At 40.8% G+C, this 16,176-nt stretch overlaps 1 protein-coding gene across 2 annotated transcripts in view; it reads right to left on the bottom strand.

Annotated features, from left to right (window-relative positions):
* The window catches only part of LOC122808913 (calhepatin-like), a 375,655-nt gene that overhangs the window by 182,144 nt on the left and 177,335 nt on the right, over nucleotides 1–16,176 (bottom strand). For both annotated transcript variants that reach the window (XM_044080050.1, XM_044080040.1), the window contains exon 3: nucleotides 6,919–7,054. In XM_044080050.1, the coding sequence (XP_043935985.1) occupies nucleotides 6,919–7,054 (136 nt within the window). The remainder of the gene's footprint in view (nucleotides 1–6,918; nucleotides 7,055–16,176) is intronic.

The raw sequence follows: 16,176 nt of genomic DNA on the forward strand, positions 1-16,176 counted from the left end.
TTTGTGACAATGAGATCTAGTATATTTTCTTCTCTTGTGGGAACAGTGACTAGCTGTTCCATGGCATTTGAATTTATGAACTCCAGGAACCGCTGGGCTAGAAAGTTAGGGCTTGAGTAATGTTCCCAGTCTATATTCGGTAGTTGAAGTCACCCAATATGATGGTGTTTGGAGATACATTTATACCCTCCAGTGTCTTCAGGAAGGCTGTGTGGGGTTCCTGAGTTTGAGAGGGTGGCCTGTAGCATGCTACAATTTGTAGAGCAGTTTTGCCTATGGTTAGTTGCACCTGGATGGTTTCCGAGCTGCGGCGTTGCCACCAACCTGGAGGTGTGGGTATCCTTTATGAATATGGATACACCCTCCTTTTGTGGTGTGGTCCGGGTTTTGGGGCCGGAACGCATGATATGAGGTAAAACCTAATAGTGCCGGGGTGCTCTCAGGAGCCTTGAACCAGGTTTCAGTTACAGCACAGACATCGATGTTCTCCATACTGAGAAGGGCCTCGAGTGCATTTTGAGATTTAGACTTCTGGCATTGAGCAGCATTACCCTCAGTTTCTTCCCATTTTTGTTTTCTAGGGTGGTAGGTTTAGAATTTGAGCCTTGCCTAAAAAAGGCACTATGGGGGTGGCAAGAGCCTTAGCCAATATCCGGAATCCCAGGGGTGACAGGTGCAAGCCATCCCTTGCGAAGCAGCGTGACTCAGATTACACTTCAGCTAAATCAGGTCAGTAAACAGATAAACATACAAAGGAGGTATGAACAGTGAAGTCAATAAATAATGATGTCATTTGTGTTTCAGACTTCACATCCTTCAAAAAACATACGCTATTGCAAAACCTGTTATTCTGTCAAATTTCTAAGTTTTTAAGAACAGTATTTCAAATCTGTCTCTGATTTTGCCCCCCCCCCCCATTATTTGTGTCTTTATCCAGATTTCTTGCAGTAAGTGGTTGAGAGGTATGCTTTGTACTCTTGCATCATAGATTAGTTCTGCTTCTGATGTTGTTGTTGTTTCTTTCGGCTTTTCCTGGTTAGGGGTCGCCACAGCGGAACTCCGGTCCACTAATGATTGGCAGTAGATTTTTACATGCGGAGTTGCCAGCCCTGACGCACAACCTTCAACGAAGGTGTGCCCATTCACGCATTCCTGACTTTGAGAGGGTGGTCTGTAGGATGCTATAAACTGAAAAGCAGTCTTGCCCACTGTTAGTTGCACATGGATGGTCTCCGATACTTCGTGCAACACCACTAACCTGGAGGTGTGGATATCCTTGATAAATATGGAAACTCCCCCTCCTTTTGTGGTTCGGTCCGGGTTTTGGGGCCGAAAAGCATGATATGAGGTATAGCCTGGTAGTGCTGGTGTGCTCTCATGATATGAGGTATAGCCTGGTAGTGCTGGGGTGCTCTCTGGAGCATTGAACCAGGTTTCTGTCACTGCACAGATATCGATGTTCTCCATACTGAGGAGAGCTTCTGGTGCATGCATCTTGAGGTTAAGACTTCTGTTGTTAAGCAGCATTACCCTTAGTTTCTTGTTCCTTGTGCTGTCTATGGGGGTGGGTTTGACTTTTGAGCCTTGCCTAAAAAAGGCACTATGGGGGTGGCAAGAGCCTTTGCCAATATCCGAAAGCCCAGTGGTGACAGGTGCAAGCCGTCCCTAGCAAAGCAACGTGGCTTGTCGAGCATGTCATCCCAGGCTGACAGACACTGGATCCCCTTTGAATGACACCAAAATTTTAGCCAGTTGTTAAAATCGATCATTTTGTCTTTGTACTGTGGCATCATTCTAGGTGAGGGTAAGATGCTGCTCAAGGTCAGGGTCATACCAGCCTGTTATATATAAGTAGTACAAATATATGTGTTTGTGTGTGTGTGTGTGTGTGTGTGTGTGTGTGTGTGTGTGTGTGTGTGTGTGTGTGTGTGTGTGTGTGTGTGCGGCGTGTGTGTGCACGCGCGCGCGCATGTGGTCTAGCCTCCCATAACACGTGGTGCAGGGGGGGGCTTGTCTTGTGCCAAAATAGCTTTTTAATATGGGCAGGAGTGTGTGTTTACAGTTCACTACAATGTTCTGCAGATCACACTTAAATTTGTATTTATTTTTTTTTGAGTTGTGGGACTCTCATTGAAGAATCTTGCAGTTCTAATAGGGTAACATAAGGTGCAGATACAGATTCTTAGTTTTAGCACTTAAATTTGCTTATTCATGCTCAGCACTTGTTCTCCAATCCAGCTGGTGAATCTGGGAATTTTGAGGCAATGTTACAATTGCCTTATGTACACAGACAACCCTCTCCTCCTTCCAGAAAACTCTAATACATGCGAGAGATGCAATTACACAGCCAAACTGGAGGCAGAGCTCTCTCAACCCAAGACTGGCAGTCAGTCAGGAGGAAAAGGTAACTACCCGCACCAGAAACCCAGTCTCACATAGACCTATTGCATCTGCAAACCCAACACATAAACACACAAAAAGATACTCGGAGGCTCTAAATAAAAATCTGCCTAAGCAGCAAAGACCTCCAAAGCAGACATCCAAGCAACAGCCACGAATCACATATTTCACAAAGTCAGTGTGCCTCACAGTCTCAGCCCTTAAGGCTAAACAACACACCAAATACACTTGTTATAGGGGACTCTATTGTCCGGCACACTGACGTCCCGCTCACCAGACTGAACAAGGAGAAGGTCACTGCAAGCTGCCTGTCGGGTGCCAGGATCCACCACATAACACAAGCACTCAGGTCACTCCAAAGCAACTACAAATATGACTCCATTATTGTCCATGCTGGTGTGAATGACCTGAGACGTACCTCCCTGGACTACATGAAAAGAGACATAGAGGAGCTCTCTGATCATGTAGCCCAGGCTGGTATGACCCTAGCCCTGAGTAGCATCCTGCCATCACCCAGAATGATACTACAGTACAAGGACAAAATGACTGACTTCAAAAATTGCCTAAGCTTCTAGTGTCATTCTAAGGAGATCCAATATCTATCTGCCTGGGATGACATGATCAACAGACCATGATGCTTTACCAGAGATGGCCTGCACCTGTGGCCCTTGGGATTCCAGATACTGGCTAAGGCTCTTGTCACCCTATAGTGCCTTTTTATGGCAAGGTTCAAATGACAAATTCACCACCGCAACAGGTACAAGCAAGCAAAATCTCAGGGTAATGCTACTCAATGCAAGAAGTCTAAACCTCAAAATGCATTCACTCAAGGCACTCCTTAAAATGAAGAACATTGACATCTGTGCAGTGACAGAGACCTGGTTCAAGGCTCCAGAGAGCACCCCTGCATCACCAGGCTATAATTCATACCACACCTTTCGGCCACCTAACCTGGACCGAAACACTAAAGGTGGAGGCGTGTCCATATTCATTAAGGATATCCACACTTCCAGGCTAGTTGCCCAGCATAATGCATCCGAGATTATCCAAGTGCAACTAACTCTGGGCAAGACCGCAATCCAAACTGTAACTTGCTACCAGATCCCCCACCATGCCCCAGGATTCCCACTCCTCATTTCTTGATACACTGGAAAATATTAGGGTACAACCCAACACCCTAATAATGGGCGATTTCAACTACCCCTCCATTAACTGAGAAAACTACTCACATACCAACTCTTTTGCTCAACATTTTCTGGAATTCATAAATTCCAATGCCTTGGATCAACTTATCCACACCCCTACCAGGGGCAGAAATATCCTACACCTGGTCATTACCAACATGGGTTCCACACCAGAGGTCAATTCCTCACTGGTCAGATCTGACCACAAGCTAATCAGTCTAGACATCCACATCCCGCTCCCACCCCCCATTAGGGAAACCACAGTAAAAAATTTCTCCAAAGCCAACTTTACGCTTCTTAAGACAGAAGTGGCAAACTTCACGACACCCATGCAGACAGACAATAGAGGTACAACTGCTGAATCCTACACAAATGCACTTTATAAGCACTTACATGAGTGCATGGATCATGCTATCGTTAACAGAGCCAAGATGCCATCCTCCAAAAAAAAAGTCAGTCTGGTGTTCCCTGCCATAAACAAACTCTACAACAGAAGAAAGAAATTGTTGCAAAAAAGAGTAAAATCCCATGACTGGAAGAACTCCCTGGTCAGCCTTAGTAAGAAGCTGAGATCCCTCATAAAATCCTCCAAAGGTAGTTATGAAAACAAAATCACCACTGATTCTAAAGACAACCACAAAGCATTCTACAGTTATCTCAAGAATCTCAATGGCAACACTCAGATCTGCTCTGAGTTACAGTACAATGGCACTAAATATATAGAACCAACTGATATTGCCAACATCCTGGCAGATAGGTTCAGTGCTAACTTTACCCCCCCCCCCAAAGGTCCCATCACTATACTGGAATAATGCAAAGTTCCTGTAATCACAGCTGCACAGGTAAAAAACACACTCTTGAAAGCCAAGAACACAGCATCCATGGGACCTGACAACATCCCAGGCTGCAATCTACATGAACTACAGAATGAACTGGCACCCCACCTAAGCACCATGTTCAATCATAGCCTCACCTCAGGCTTTGTGCCCACTGAATAGCACACAGTGACGGTTATCACACTCCACAAAGGGGGAGCCACCACGGACCCCAGGAACTACTGTCCCATTATCATAACAAGCCTGGTCTGCAAGGCCATGGAATATATCATCATGGAACTTATAAACTAAGACATTGGTAATCTCCAAACTCTGGATCTCAACCAGTTCAGGTTTGTAAAATGCAGATCATGTCTTCTAAACCTGATTGACTTCTTTGAAGCAATCACCAAAGCCGTAGATGAGGGTAAGGTGGTTCACACATCCTATCTTGATCTCACCAAGGCTTTTGACACCATCCCCACTGTGGAATTATAGATAAACTCACTAAACTAGGTATAAATCCCTATGTCACAAGATGAGTTGCCAACTGTCTCACTGACAGAACCCACACTGTGAAAGTAGCAGACTCCAAATCCGACGTTAGACCATTGAAAAGTGGGGTACCACAGGGTTCAGTCCTGGGTCCTCTCCTGTTTGGTATCTACTTTTCTGAAGTACAGGCTAACACAGAAGGTCTTTGGCTAATGTAGTTCGCAGATGACTGAAAACTAGGAGCCATAATTGAAACTCCTAACGATGTGGACATCCTACAAAAGGGCATCAATGAGACAGATGTCTGGTGTCAAAGCCATGGCCTCAAGCTCAATGCCAAAAAGTGCATTGTCATCCCCGTCGGTAAAAACTCTGTACCCATGAGGTACCACATCGGTGGTAGCCTACTTAATACCAAAAGTGAGATAAGACACCTTGGGACACAGGTGGACAGTAGTCTCTCTTTTGATAATCACATTGCCACAGTAGTCAGGAAATCCTTCTATGTGGCACACCTCATCACAAAAGGTTTTTCATCCAGGAAAAAAAAGGTAATTGTTCCCCTCTACTCATCACTCATTAGACCCATTATAGAGTACAATGCCCCTTTTGATTTGTACTTCACAAGACATCTACAACAACTGGAAAGGCCACAGAAATACCTCACAAAGAGGATTACCAGCCTCTAACAGATGCCCTACACAGACCGTCTCAAAAAACTCCAGCTTTACTCCATCGCATATTGCCTACTCAGAGGTGATCTCTGCCTAACATACAAATCTATGTCAAACCCAGAGCTGTTGGACATGCTCCATTTAAAGAAATCCCAATCCCTCCAAGCTACATGCTCTAGGGACCTAAACTTTGTCACCACAATAAACAGAACATGCTGGAGGGATAGATTCCTGTTTCAGAGACTTTCCATACTCTGGAACAAACTACCTATCTATATCAAACAAAGCTCCTCATTAGCACTCTTCAAGAAAAATCTTTGAAGGGAAATAGGAAATTCACCCTGGGAATCACCTCTGTGGCTCTGCTCGACAGGGGCACAGGAAAAAAAAAATTCTTGTGTGGTGAAAGCCAGGGTATCTTTTTGGCTAGGCTTGTATAGACCCTAGGGCCGATAGCCTAGTACCTACCTATGAACCTATGAACCAGTGCTTAGATTATGATTGAAGACCGTACCCAATGGTGTTGCTAATTCTTGTTGGAGCCCATGTAGAATGCAGCCTGGGATGTCATCAGGTCCTATAGATGCTGCATTTTTGGCCTTAGAGAGGGCATTTATGACTTGCTCTTTAGAGATACAAGGTAGGGTATAGGTGGTAGGGATATCATGGGGTATGTGTGGCAGGGACAGGGGAGTGATGTTTTCACAGAACCTGTTAGCCAACAGTTTAGCTATGTCCACAGGCTCAGTGTATGTGGTGTCATTAACTTACCAGTTCAGCACAAATCTGGGCCTTTCCTTTCAGGTTACAGACATAACTAAATAATGCCTTATGGCTGTCCTTAGTTGGTTTGGAGGACTTCACAAGAAGTCTTATTTGCTTGTTTAAGCTAATGAGGGAGTGTTTCCAGTTTAAGGCTCACTCCCTCTTACTCTTAGATAGCAATTTCTTATTATTGTAAAGCCTGTTAATGGCAGTTGTCCACCAAGCAGGTTTTGAGGAGCTTGTTTTGGTCCTATCAGGTATGGCCTGATATGACCAAAAGAAGGTCCTCAAAGAAGACACTAATGACTATGATTTCTTTGTGCATCACAATCTTGTTTGATGGTGGAGCACAGCACAGGATATTTATGTACAAAGGTACACAAAGTATTTTACTTATTTATTTATTTATTTATTTATTCTTACATTTGTTGAATAGGTAAGTGAATTAGTCTAAGGGCAGTGTTTAGCTATGACGTGTGTCTAAATTTCAGAGACATTCAATGACAAAAGTCATATATGCATATATATGGATATGAGATATAATTCCTGCAGACGATCTTATTTTAACAGATACAGAACACTTACCTGACCACGATACTTGTCCATCACGATTTTCATCTACTAGTTTTATTATGCCTTCCACTATGCTCATAGTTATATCTTTATTCTCCTGCGAAAGTACTTCGTATAGTTCATCTTTGCTTAGGGATCCGGATTTGTCCTACAAAAGCACAGAGTAAAACTCATCAAATATGTATTTAAAAGGAATTCAGACTATCATAGATAATATTAAGAAAAAGGAAACATCTTCTACTGCTGTGTAGTCAAGTGTGCCATGTTACGGGGGTGCTTGTATCCCTTATCATTTCCCATGTTTCTACCCCCTGCTATGTCTTAGCTCACAATTGAATCAGCTGTTTTTACCATCCAGTAGCATCTTATCTCCAGACTTACTTGTCTGTGCTACCTCATGCCATTAGTTATTGCAACTTTTGATGATCTAACTTCAAAAGCCCTTTTGCTTTATACACTGATTTGTGTCACTCAGAATCTGTCTTTATCACTAAGACTGTGTGGTTCTAAATAAATAATATTTATGTGACTTCTAGTTAATGTGGTAAGATCCTTTTTTCTGCATGTACACTTTAATATATGTGGTATAGTAGTTACGGTAACAGATGAATTATCAGCCTTAATTTAAAAGCCTATAGTGGTGCGGAGTCTGCATGTCCTCCCTGTGGTCGTGTGGGTTTCCTCCAGGTGCTCCAGTTTCCTCCCACATCCCAAAGGGATGCAGTAGGTGGATTGGACACGCTAAATTGGCCCTAGATGTGAGTGTGTGCATGTGTGTGCCTTCTGTGGAAGGTTGGGTGCCGGGCTGGCAACTCGACACCGTAAAACTCCACTGCCAATCATGAGCGGACAGATGATCCACTGTGGCGACCCCTAACCAGGAAAAGCCGAAAGAAGAAGAAGAATTTAAAAGCCTATAGAAGGATTTAGTGATTTACACCATCTGCCAAATTGCTCTGTTTTATGAATATTGATATATTCTGTGGTAATGTGAGAAAATAACACTGCAGCTGATTGTTTAATTTAAAACAAAATGTTGCTTATCAGTTGCTATACTGTTCTACCAATTTGATAAAACTGACCGCATAAATGCACATGAATGCATTAAAAAATAAACAACGTGTCCCAGTTTACAGTGCATTTCATCTTTCCAAATTAAGGGGCATGATATGCCCCGTCACCCAACTTCACATCCTTTATTCCAGGAAACTGACTGGTACCTTCTGTGCTGGTAAGCAATATTGTCTCTGGCAGTCACATTGCCACCATCAAAGTTTACTGGTATCCTCTTTAATAAAAAATTGCAAAGACTGAAACAAGTTTTATTATAGAAAGTTAGAAAACATGAAAAGGAGTGTTTGTGAATCCTCAGTCAAATCCACAGACTTCTTGATATGTTTCTTATGAAATTACTAATGCAAAGTGAAGAAAGTTTGTATTCCGGCCTAGGCCCAAAGTACTGCAGTAATCCACTCTGATTATATATAAAGCATGCAGTCATGTGACGTTAGTTTGTCTTGTGTGGCGGCCTTTTATCACAGTGGTGCATCTGTGAAATAAAATGTCATTTTTACTTAGGCACCTGTTCAAAGAAGGACAGGTTAAACTCAAACATTATATCAAGAGGCTTCATTTTTTTACTATGTAATGAAATTCAGTACTAAGATTGACATTAAAAGAGAGGTGCATACCTCTCAACAACCTCTTGGTGCAGTAAATCTGAACAAAGTCAAAAGTAATGGGGAGGCAATGTCCCAAAAACAGGGACATATTTTTAAATATAAATTTTGTCTTAGCATGCATTGTCTGAAGGCTATGAAGTCTGAAACTCAAATGATTGTCATTAGTGATTTCAATTTGTGATGATTTCCCCAAAAAACACAAAGTTTATGAGGCAAAAATCTGGACATTCTATGAAAATCTGGACAGTTGAGACTGAGGTATGGGGTGTGAGAATAATCAAACATGAAGAAATCAGTAAGTATTTTACATGCAAGATGGATTTAATCTGAGGTCACTGAATGTCGACAACTTGGAAATATTTCCCAGGCAGACATTTCTATCAAGGCTCATTCTGTGCATTTTGAGGTAAAGTCAGCTGGAAATGAGTATTCCCTATAGAAATGAGAACTTAACCTAATTTTACCAATGTTAATAAACAGCATTTAGGCTGCACATGGCATGCATGATACAACAGACTCTAACAGCATGCTGTTATTTACATAGCTATAAAAAAAAACATTCATCACCCCACACAAAGACAAAGCTGTGATTATTCAGTCCTGATAACTGTAAAACACATTTAGAACTACTTTCCATGTGCAGAAACCAACAACAGTACCTCACTGTTATATTAGATGTAAACACTGCTAGTAAGAGCAACATAAGGAGTTTACTGGTAAACAGGAATCAAAGTCATCTGAGTGCCATCATCATGAATTACATATCTTAGATCTACTAAATGACTTCTCTGTTGTTGGAACTGGGTATGTAGAAGCAGATTGACTATTAACACTAACAAGGTAATAGTTATTATCTCTGTGGCAGACACAAAAATATCTAGTTAATTCAACATCGTTGCAAACTAAGGATCCTGATAATTCTCTCATACCTTTTGTCATCACTAAAAAGTATCTGGCCATTAGGGGCTGGGAGTGTGCCTTAATGGCTAAGGTGTTTGCCTTACAAACACAAGGTGCAGCGTTTGAGTTTCACAAGGGATAATTGGCTACACTTAAAATAGCTTGCAAGGATAGTTAGCTTAGTACCAAACTATGAACCATTAACTTGCAGCAAATGCTGACCTTCATCAAGCACACAGAGCAGAAAATGACTACTAAAGTCCCTAAAAAATGAAAGTTTCATAAAGCATATATATCATTATTTATCCTTAGAATTTGGACAGGCAATTGCAATCAATGAAGTCCTACCACGACTTGAGTATATGTTGCCTATTATAGTTCTCCACAAATTGCAACCATACTACAAACTGCAGATATTTGTTATCATTATGTTTCATTGCAGAAAAATAAGTGGATGTCAGCAGATGCTAGGATTCATTTCTTACCTGTTGTCCTCATCTTCAAAGTAATAAATGGCAAACATCACTCTCCACTTAGAAATCAGATGTTTATTAGAAATTCCATTTACAAGCTGAAAAGGCAGGAGAGTTTCCAGTTGCAAAAGACTTCCACTTACTTTAGCTGCCACAAAAAATGTTTAGTAGATTTACTGCTAGCACCTGGAATGCTTTGTCACACACTTTGCAAAATAGTGACAGTTTTCCAGTATTTTTAAATTGTTGAGCTCTCACCCTGCCGACAGATACAAGTGCAGTTGTGCCAGGGGTCCTGGTTAAGCCAATATGCAAATGTTCTATTCTGCATGTATGTATAGGACTAGTAGTGGTTTGGCTGTTTGTTTGTGATTCAGGAACTCATTCTGTCAATACTGATATCATTTTGAAAATATATATAAATATCTATTTTATTAGGCTCTATATTTAGGGATAATGTAATCTAGAAAAAGGCTTTCAACACAATCCCACATTCAGGTTTACCAATTAACTTAGCAAATTGAATGTAAACCCCTTTGTTCATAGGTTCATAGGTAGGTACTAGGCTATCTGCCTGAAGGCATTTATAAGCCTAGCTGGAATGTGTTGGCTTTCGCCACCCCCTTAGATTAGTTCACTGTGCCTCTGTCCAGCAGAGCCATTAAAGTGATCTCCAGGGTATACTTTCTGTTTCCCATCCACTCGTCAAGGTTTCTCTTGAAGAGTGTTAGCGAGGAGCTCTGCCTAATGTAGATTGGAATCTTGTTCCAGAGCATGGGAAGTCTCTGGGACAGGAATCTATCCCTCCAGCACGTCCTATTTATTGTTGTGGAGAGGTTTAGATCCCTAGAACATGTGGATCACAGGGATATGGTTTTCTTTAGGTGGAGCATGTCCATCAATTCTGGGTTGGACATGGCCTTGTATGTCAGGCAGAGTTCACCTCTGAGTAGGCAGTCTGTAACCAAGTACAGCTGGAGTTTCTTCAGTCGAGCTGCATAGGACATCTGTTTGAGGCCAGTGATCCTCTTGGTGAGGTACTTCTGTGGTCTTTCCAGCTGTTGCAGGTGTCTTCTAAGGTACATCCCAAATGGGGCATTGTACTCTATGATGGGTTTGATGAGTGATGTGTAGAGGGGCACAATGACCTATTTTGATCTGGATGCAAACCCTTTTGTGATTATGTGAGCCACGTAGAAGAATTTTCTAACCACTTTGGCAATGCGATTGTCAAAGGAGAGGTTACTATCTACTCGGGTCCCCAGAAACTGGACACACATTATCAAGTGGGTGACTCCAAATCAGCCAGCAGACCTGTTACCAGTGCATTGCACAGAGTCAGTGCTGGGCCCTCTACTGTTTGGTATATACTTCTCAGAAGTTCAGATCAAAACTAAGGGGCTGTGTTTGAACAAGTTTGCAGATGACTGCAAACTAGGTGCAATCACTGAATCCCCAAATTATGTCAGTATACGCCAGGAGAGTCTCACGCAGACCAGCGACTGGTGTATTAGTCGTGATCTCAAACTGAATGCAGTGAAATTCATCATCATTCCCTTCTGCATAAACAATGTCCCCTCACAATATCAAATCAACAACAATACCCTAAGTATCTATGAAGTGGTAAGGGACCTGGGATCACAAGTTGACTGCAACCTTAGCTTCAACCACCCATGTGTCTACTGTAGTAAGGAAAACTTTCTATATAGTACACTTGATAAGTAAAGGCATCCCCTCGAGAACAAAAGAAGTTATGACCCCGCTATACTTGGCACTTGTCCAACCCATAATTGAGTATAACACTCCCATTTGACATGTTATGTACAAAGCACCTGCAGCAATTAGAGAGCTCACAGAGGTTTCTAACAAAGAAGATCAAGGGGCTCCAGCATGTGCCTTACACAGACCAAATAAAGTCCCTGTCACTATACTCTGTATCATACAGACTTCTTAGGGGAGACATATGCCTGGTCTACAGAGCAATTGAAGACCCCAAACCTAATGAACTTGATGCACATCCGTAAATCAAACAGAACTAGGGCTACCCATTTCAGTGACCTAAATATGGCCTATGACTTAAATAGGACATGCTGGAGAGACAGATGTATCTCACAGTGACTGCTGCATCTCTGGAACAGGCTACCAATTCACATGAAACAGTGCACCTCTATGACACTGTTCAAGAGGATCTGGACGAGTAGATGGGACACCCATAAATTATTACTGGGGATAGAGCCCACAACCCTGTTGGATATGGGTAGTCATCACTAAATGCCATCTTGGGTATTGACTAGCATTTCTATGGTATTACATTGAGTTGAAATGACTAGGCTTAAAATGACTTTCTGGTTGATAGCCTAGTAATCTCCTTTGATCCCATGATCCTGTGATCATCACCACTGTCATCATCTTCATCATCATTTCTGTAGTTCACTCTTTTTCTCAGTGAATGCTTTTCTTATTGTTCATATTTATTAGTCACTTTATACTTGATCAAGATAAATTAAATGTTTAACTAATAATTACTAATATCACTAATTCACTTCTGTGTATTTATGTAATTTATCCTTGCTCATATATATATAGTGCTGTATATTTATTGGGGTATATATCAGTTCATTGAATGGCTATTCAGCGAATATCCATTTGTTGAACACCTATTTATCGAAGCTGCTCTTCATTGAATGGCAAATTTTCACTAGGGCATACAAGCAGTTGTCCAAGCGAGTGACTACAAAAACAAACAAAATTTAAAACCTGCTAAATGTGGGGGGCTATGCCCTCACACCCCTGCTAACTAAATCTACCAACTCCGAGATCGCACTACAGTGGGGAAAGGGCAAATTCAAGATGGTGGCCAATCGCTGGTTTGCTCTACTGAAAATTTGCTGCTCAATGAAGAGCGGCTTCGATAAATCGGTGTTCAACAAATGGGTATTCTCTGAATAGCCATTTGATGAAATGATATAGACCCACTTATTGTTGTGATTTGGCCTAAGTTGTGACTGATAATGGTCCAGTGTGTAGAGCCAATTCATTTATCTGGTTAGTAAATTCAATTTATAAATAAATCATCATCATCATCCTGAATTCTTTTCCCCATTTTTTGAAATCGGTTTTACCAAATCACATTCTGCCTTCATGCACATTTGAGCTAACCACGCTATTCTCCTTCTTTGAAACTGGGGCTGCCTTGGTTTCAGTTCTGATGTCCTTATTTCTTCATATGTCCTACATTGGACATCATACTGTTTATCACAGGGACTTCTTCTCCATTATCTCAAACTTTTGTGCCATAAAAACAAATGAGTGAACCATTGTTCTGTCTCACTTCATTTTCAGCCACTTTGGCATTCTTCTGTTGCACACTTATCATGTCACTTTGAGTCAGGTGGCTGCAGCCCCTCTGGTTCTAGCTGGACCTCCTCTTTCAGACTCTCCTTCTCCTCAACCAGATACATGAAATTATTAACCTGGTCCCACTAATCAGCTTCTTTTATTTCCCCATTTGTTGGAATGACCATTGAATGTCTGTACTCAGTTTTCAGCCATTGTGTCTTAGCTTTTGCATTCCAATGTCCTTTCATTAGCAGAAGTTCTTGTTCAGAGTCTGCTTGTAATGACACATCATCTGCATACAGCAGTTTGTTGATTTGTCCCCTCCTGTTTACTAATGTAGCCCGTTGCCAAGATGAGTGAGTCAGGCTCAAACCCTGATACACACCCATTTCTACAGAGAACCATTCTTAATCTAAACACTGTTCTTACTGCTGTTATTCTATCCTTGTACATGTCCTGCACTAATTCTACCAATGTTTCCAAGACTTGTGACTATGTTTACAATCCCCTGGGAGCTCCGGTTTCCTCCCACATTCCAAAGACATGTAGTAGGTGGACTGGACATTCTTAATTGGCCTTAGATGTGTGTGTGGAGTGAAAGAACAACTGTGGAAGGGCTGGCTACCTGGCTCTGTGAACTTTCGCTGTAGATGATTATCACTGTTGAAGTGACACTCTGACCCCATGTGCAGAAATGGGAAAAGGGGTTATAGATGGATGGGTCCTTACTTATAATGGAATGAATCTAAAAAAAGAAAACAGAACAAATCAGGGGCCTCAATCTTGAGGTAAATTTAGTGTATTAATAAGCTTATTTATGAGTTTATATGTTAAAAAGTAAAAAACATTTTGATAGTGTTAAAAATAGTTTAGATTTTTGCTAAGATGTATTTATGAAAAGTAAAAAAATGTTGATTTGTTTAAGTGTGATGTTGGGACTTTAAATTACTAATTGATTCATTAGATTAGTATTGTCTTTCTAATGGGGTTTGAACCTGTGTATAACAGGTGGCTGTTTGGTACTGTGTTTTATCCACTGAATGCAAGAAGCCGAGGTACCAGTGTGGTTCAGTAAAAAATCAAATTGTTCTGCAGCGTGTTTCTGTTTTTCTGCATCATCTGTTGGATTTATTGTTTCATGACAAATCAGTATCAAGTTTGACTGGAAGCACTGAGGATCACTGCAGAAATGACTAGTCAGTTCACACAGGATGCATTTCCTGAAGTTTTCCACTTATTGAGGAAGATGATAAGATCATACATGACATCGTTATCATGTCACCGAAAGGGGAGGGGGCACTATTAACAGAGTTTGTGATATGATTGATTAACACTCCCTGGGGGGGAGATCATTTAAGTGTCTACAAGTAATAGGCTTTAAGGCAGATAGTACTACATCTTTCTCAAAAATATCAATGTTTTACTTAACGTAGTGTTTTCAAATGGAGAGAGTAACCCCAGACCTTCAAGTGAATGATTATTTGCAAAGTGGTATTCATGAAATACTATGGATCATGACAGACTCAAAGGCAGAGCTGGCACTATCAGACATAAGGGATCTGTAGTTCAGATATGAAGACTATGGCAAAATGTGACAATGACTAGTGATAGCTCTGGCATTAAGATTAAGTTCAGGAGGAGTGAGAAGACATAAAATGATGGCTTTGCATTATCCTCAACTCTTGTTTTTTTTTTTTTTTCAGTTTCTGTTTTTTGATGGAATAGCTAGGTCTGTCCATTAAAATATTATAGAGGAACATAATCCTTACTAGTCCATGAGCTGGCATGGTGCAGGAGAAACAAAGTCTGTGATCTGATCTAGGTAGGAGAAACAAATAGTAATGAACAGCCATCACAGAGGAAAATTTATGTCAGTGTATATCAGTTTCATAGGCGCTTGAAAGAAGTCTAGTGCATCTTTCTTCATCAGCTAGATTTTCACTAAGCTGTCATGGCTTCATGCTACTATTATAGTGTTCCACAGCCTGTGTGTTAATAGTCTATCTCTGCATGTTTGATGTACTTTAATGATGATGAACTCAGAGCTAGTCCTATTTATGATAAAAATGTTTATGAAGGACATAGATATGAGGTGCTCCCAGATGGAGAGGTAAAACTGGAACCAGGAGGAGGAAGTCAAAGAAAATGAAACTATTTAAGTCCTAGTACTGAAGAAGATGAAGATGAATAAGATTAGGACAGAACAGAGTATAGAGTTAAAGATGGGGAGTCTAAGGCAATTAAAACAGGGGCTGGTGCTGTCGCAGAGGGAATACTGTGGAAGGGTAGATAAAAGTCAAGAAATACACATTAAAATGGTAAGACTTGCTTGGTCTCACTACTGTACCCTTCCCATTCTATATATTTAATTGTGAATGATCTGTACATTTACTGACTAGATTTTATGGATATTGAACTCCTAATATCCTATTTACTTTATCATGTAAATTAGTGCCCACCTGGGAAGCAGAAATAAGGCTGGGATGAGGAAATTAAACTAAAATGAACCTCACTTAAGTTATACTAAAAAATAAAAAAAAAAAAAAAAAAAAAAAAGAATTTAAAAATGTAAGGAAGATAAAGGCGTGGTGAGCCTTAGGCACTTAAAGCTGGCATTATGGAGTAACATAATAAAATTTGTAAGACTTAACAGCAGCAGAGAAAGTTTCAGAAATGACCGGAGATGAAGTAATAAAATATCACAAAGATACAAAGGTCTGCATCATTAAGGCATGACTGTGGACTGCATTTCCTGAACTGGTGGAAGAAATGGAAAGAAGGCTTAGAATTTCAAGTGAAATAAGGAATAAAGATCTGAATGAAAGAAAGGCAATCTAATAAAGAAAATATGCGTTATTGAAATAATAAAGTATAAA

Source organism: Protopterus annectens, chromosome 1.part1 (assembly GCF_019279795.1).
Source record: "Protopterus annectens isolate FY-2018-M chromosome 1.part1, PAN1.0, whole genome shotgun sequence".
NCBI lineage: Eukaryota > Metazoa > Chordata > Ceratodontiformes > Protopteridae > Protopterus > Protopterus annectens.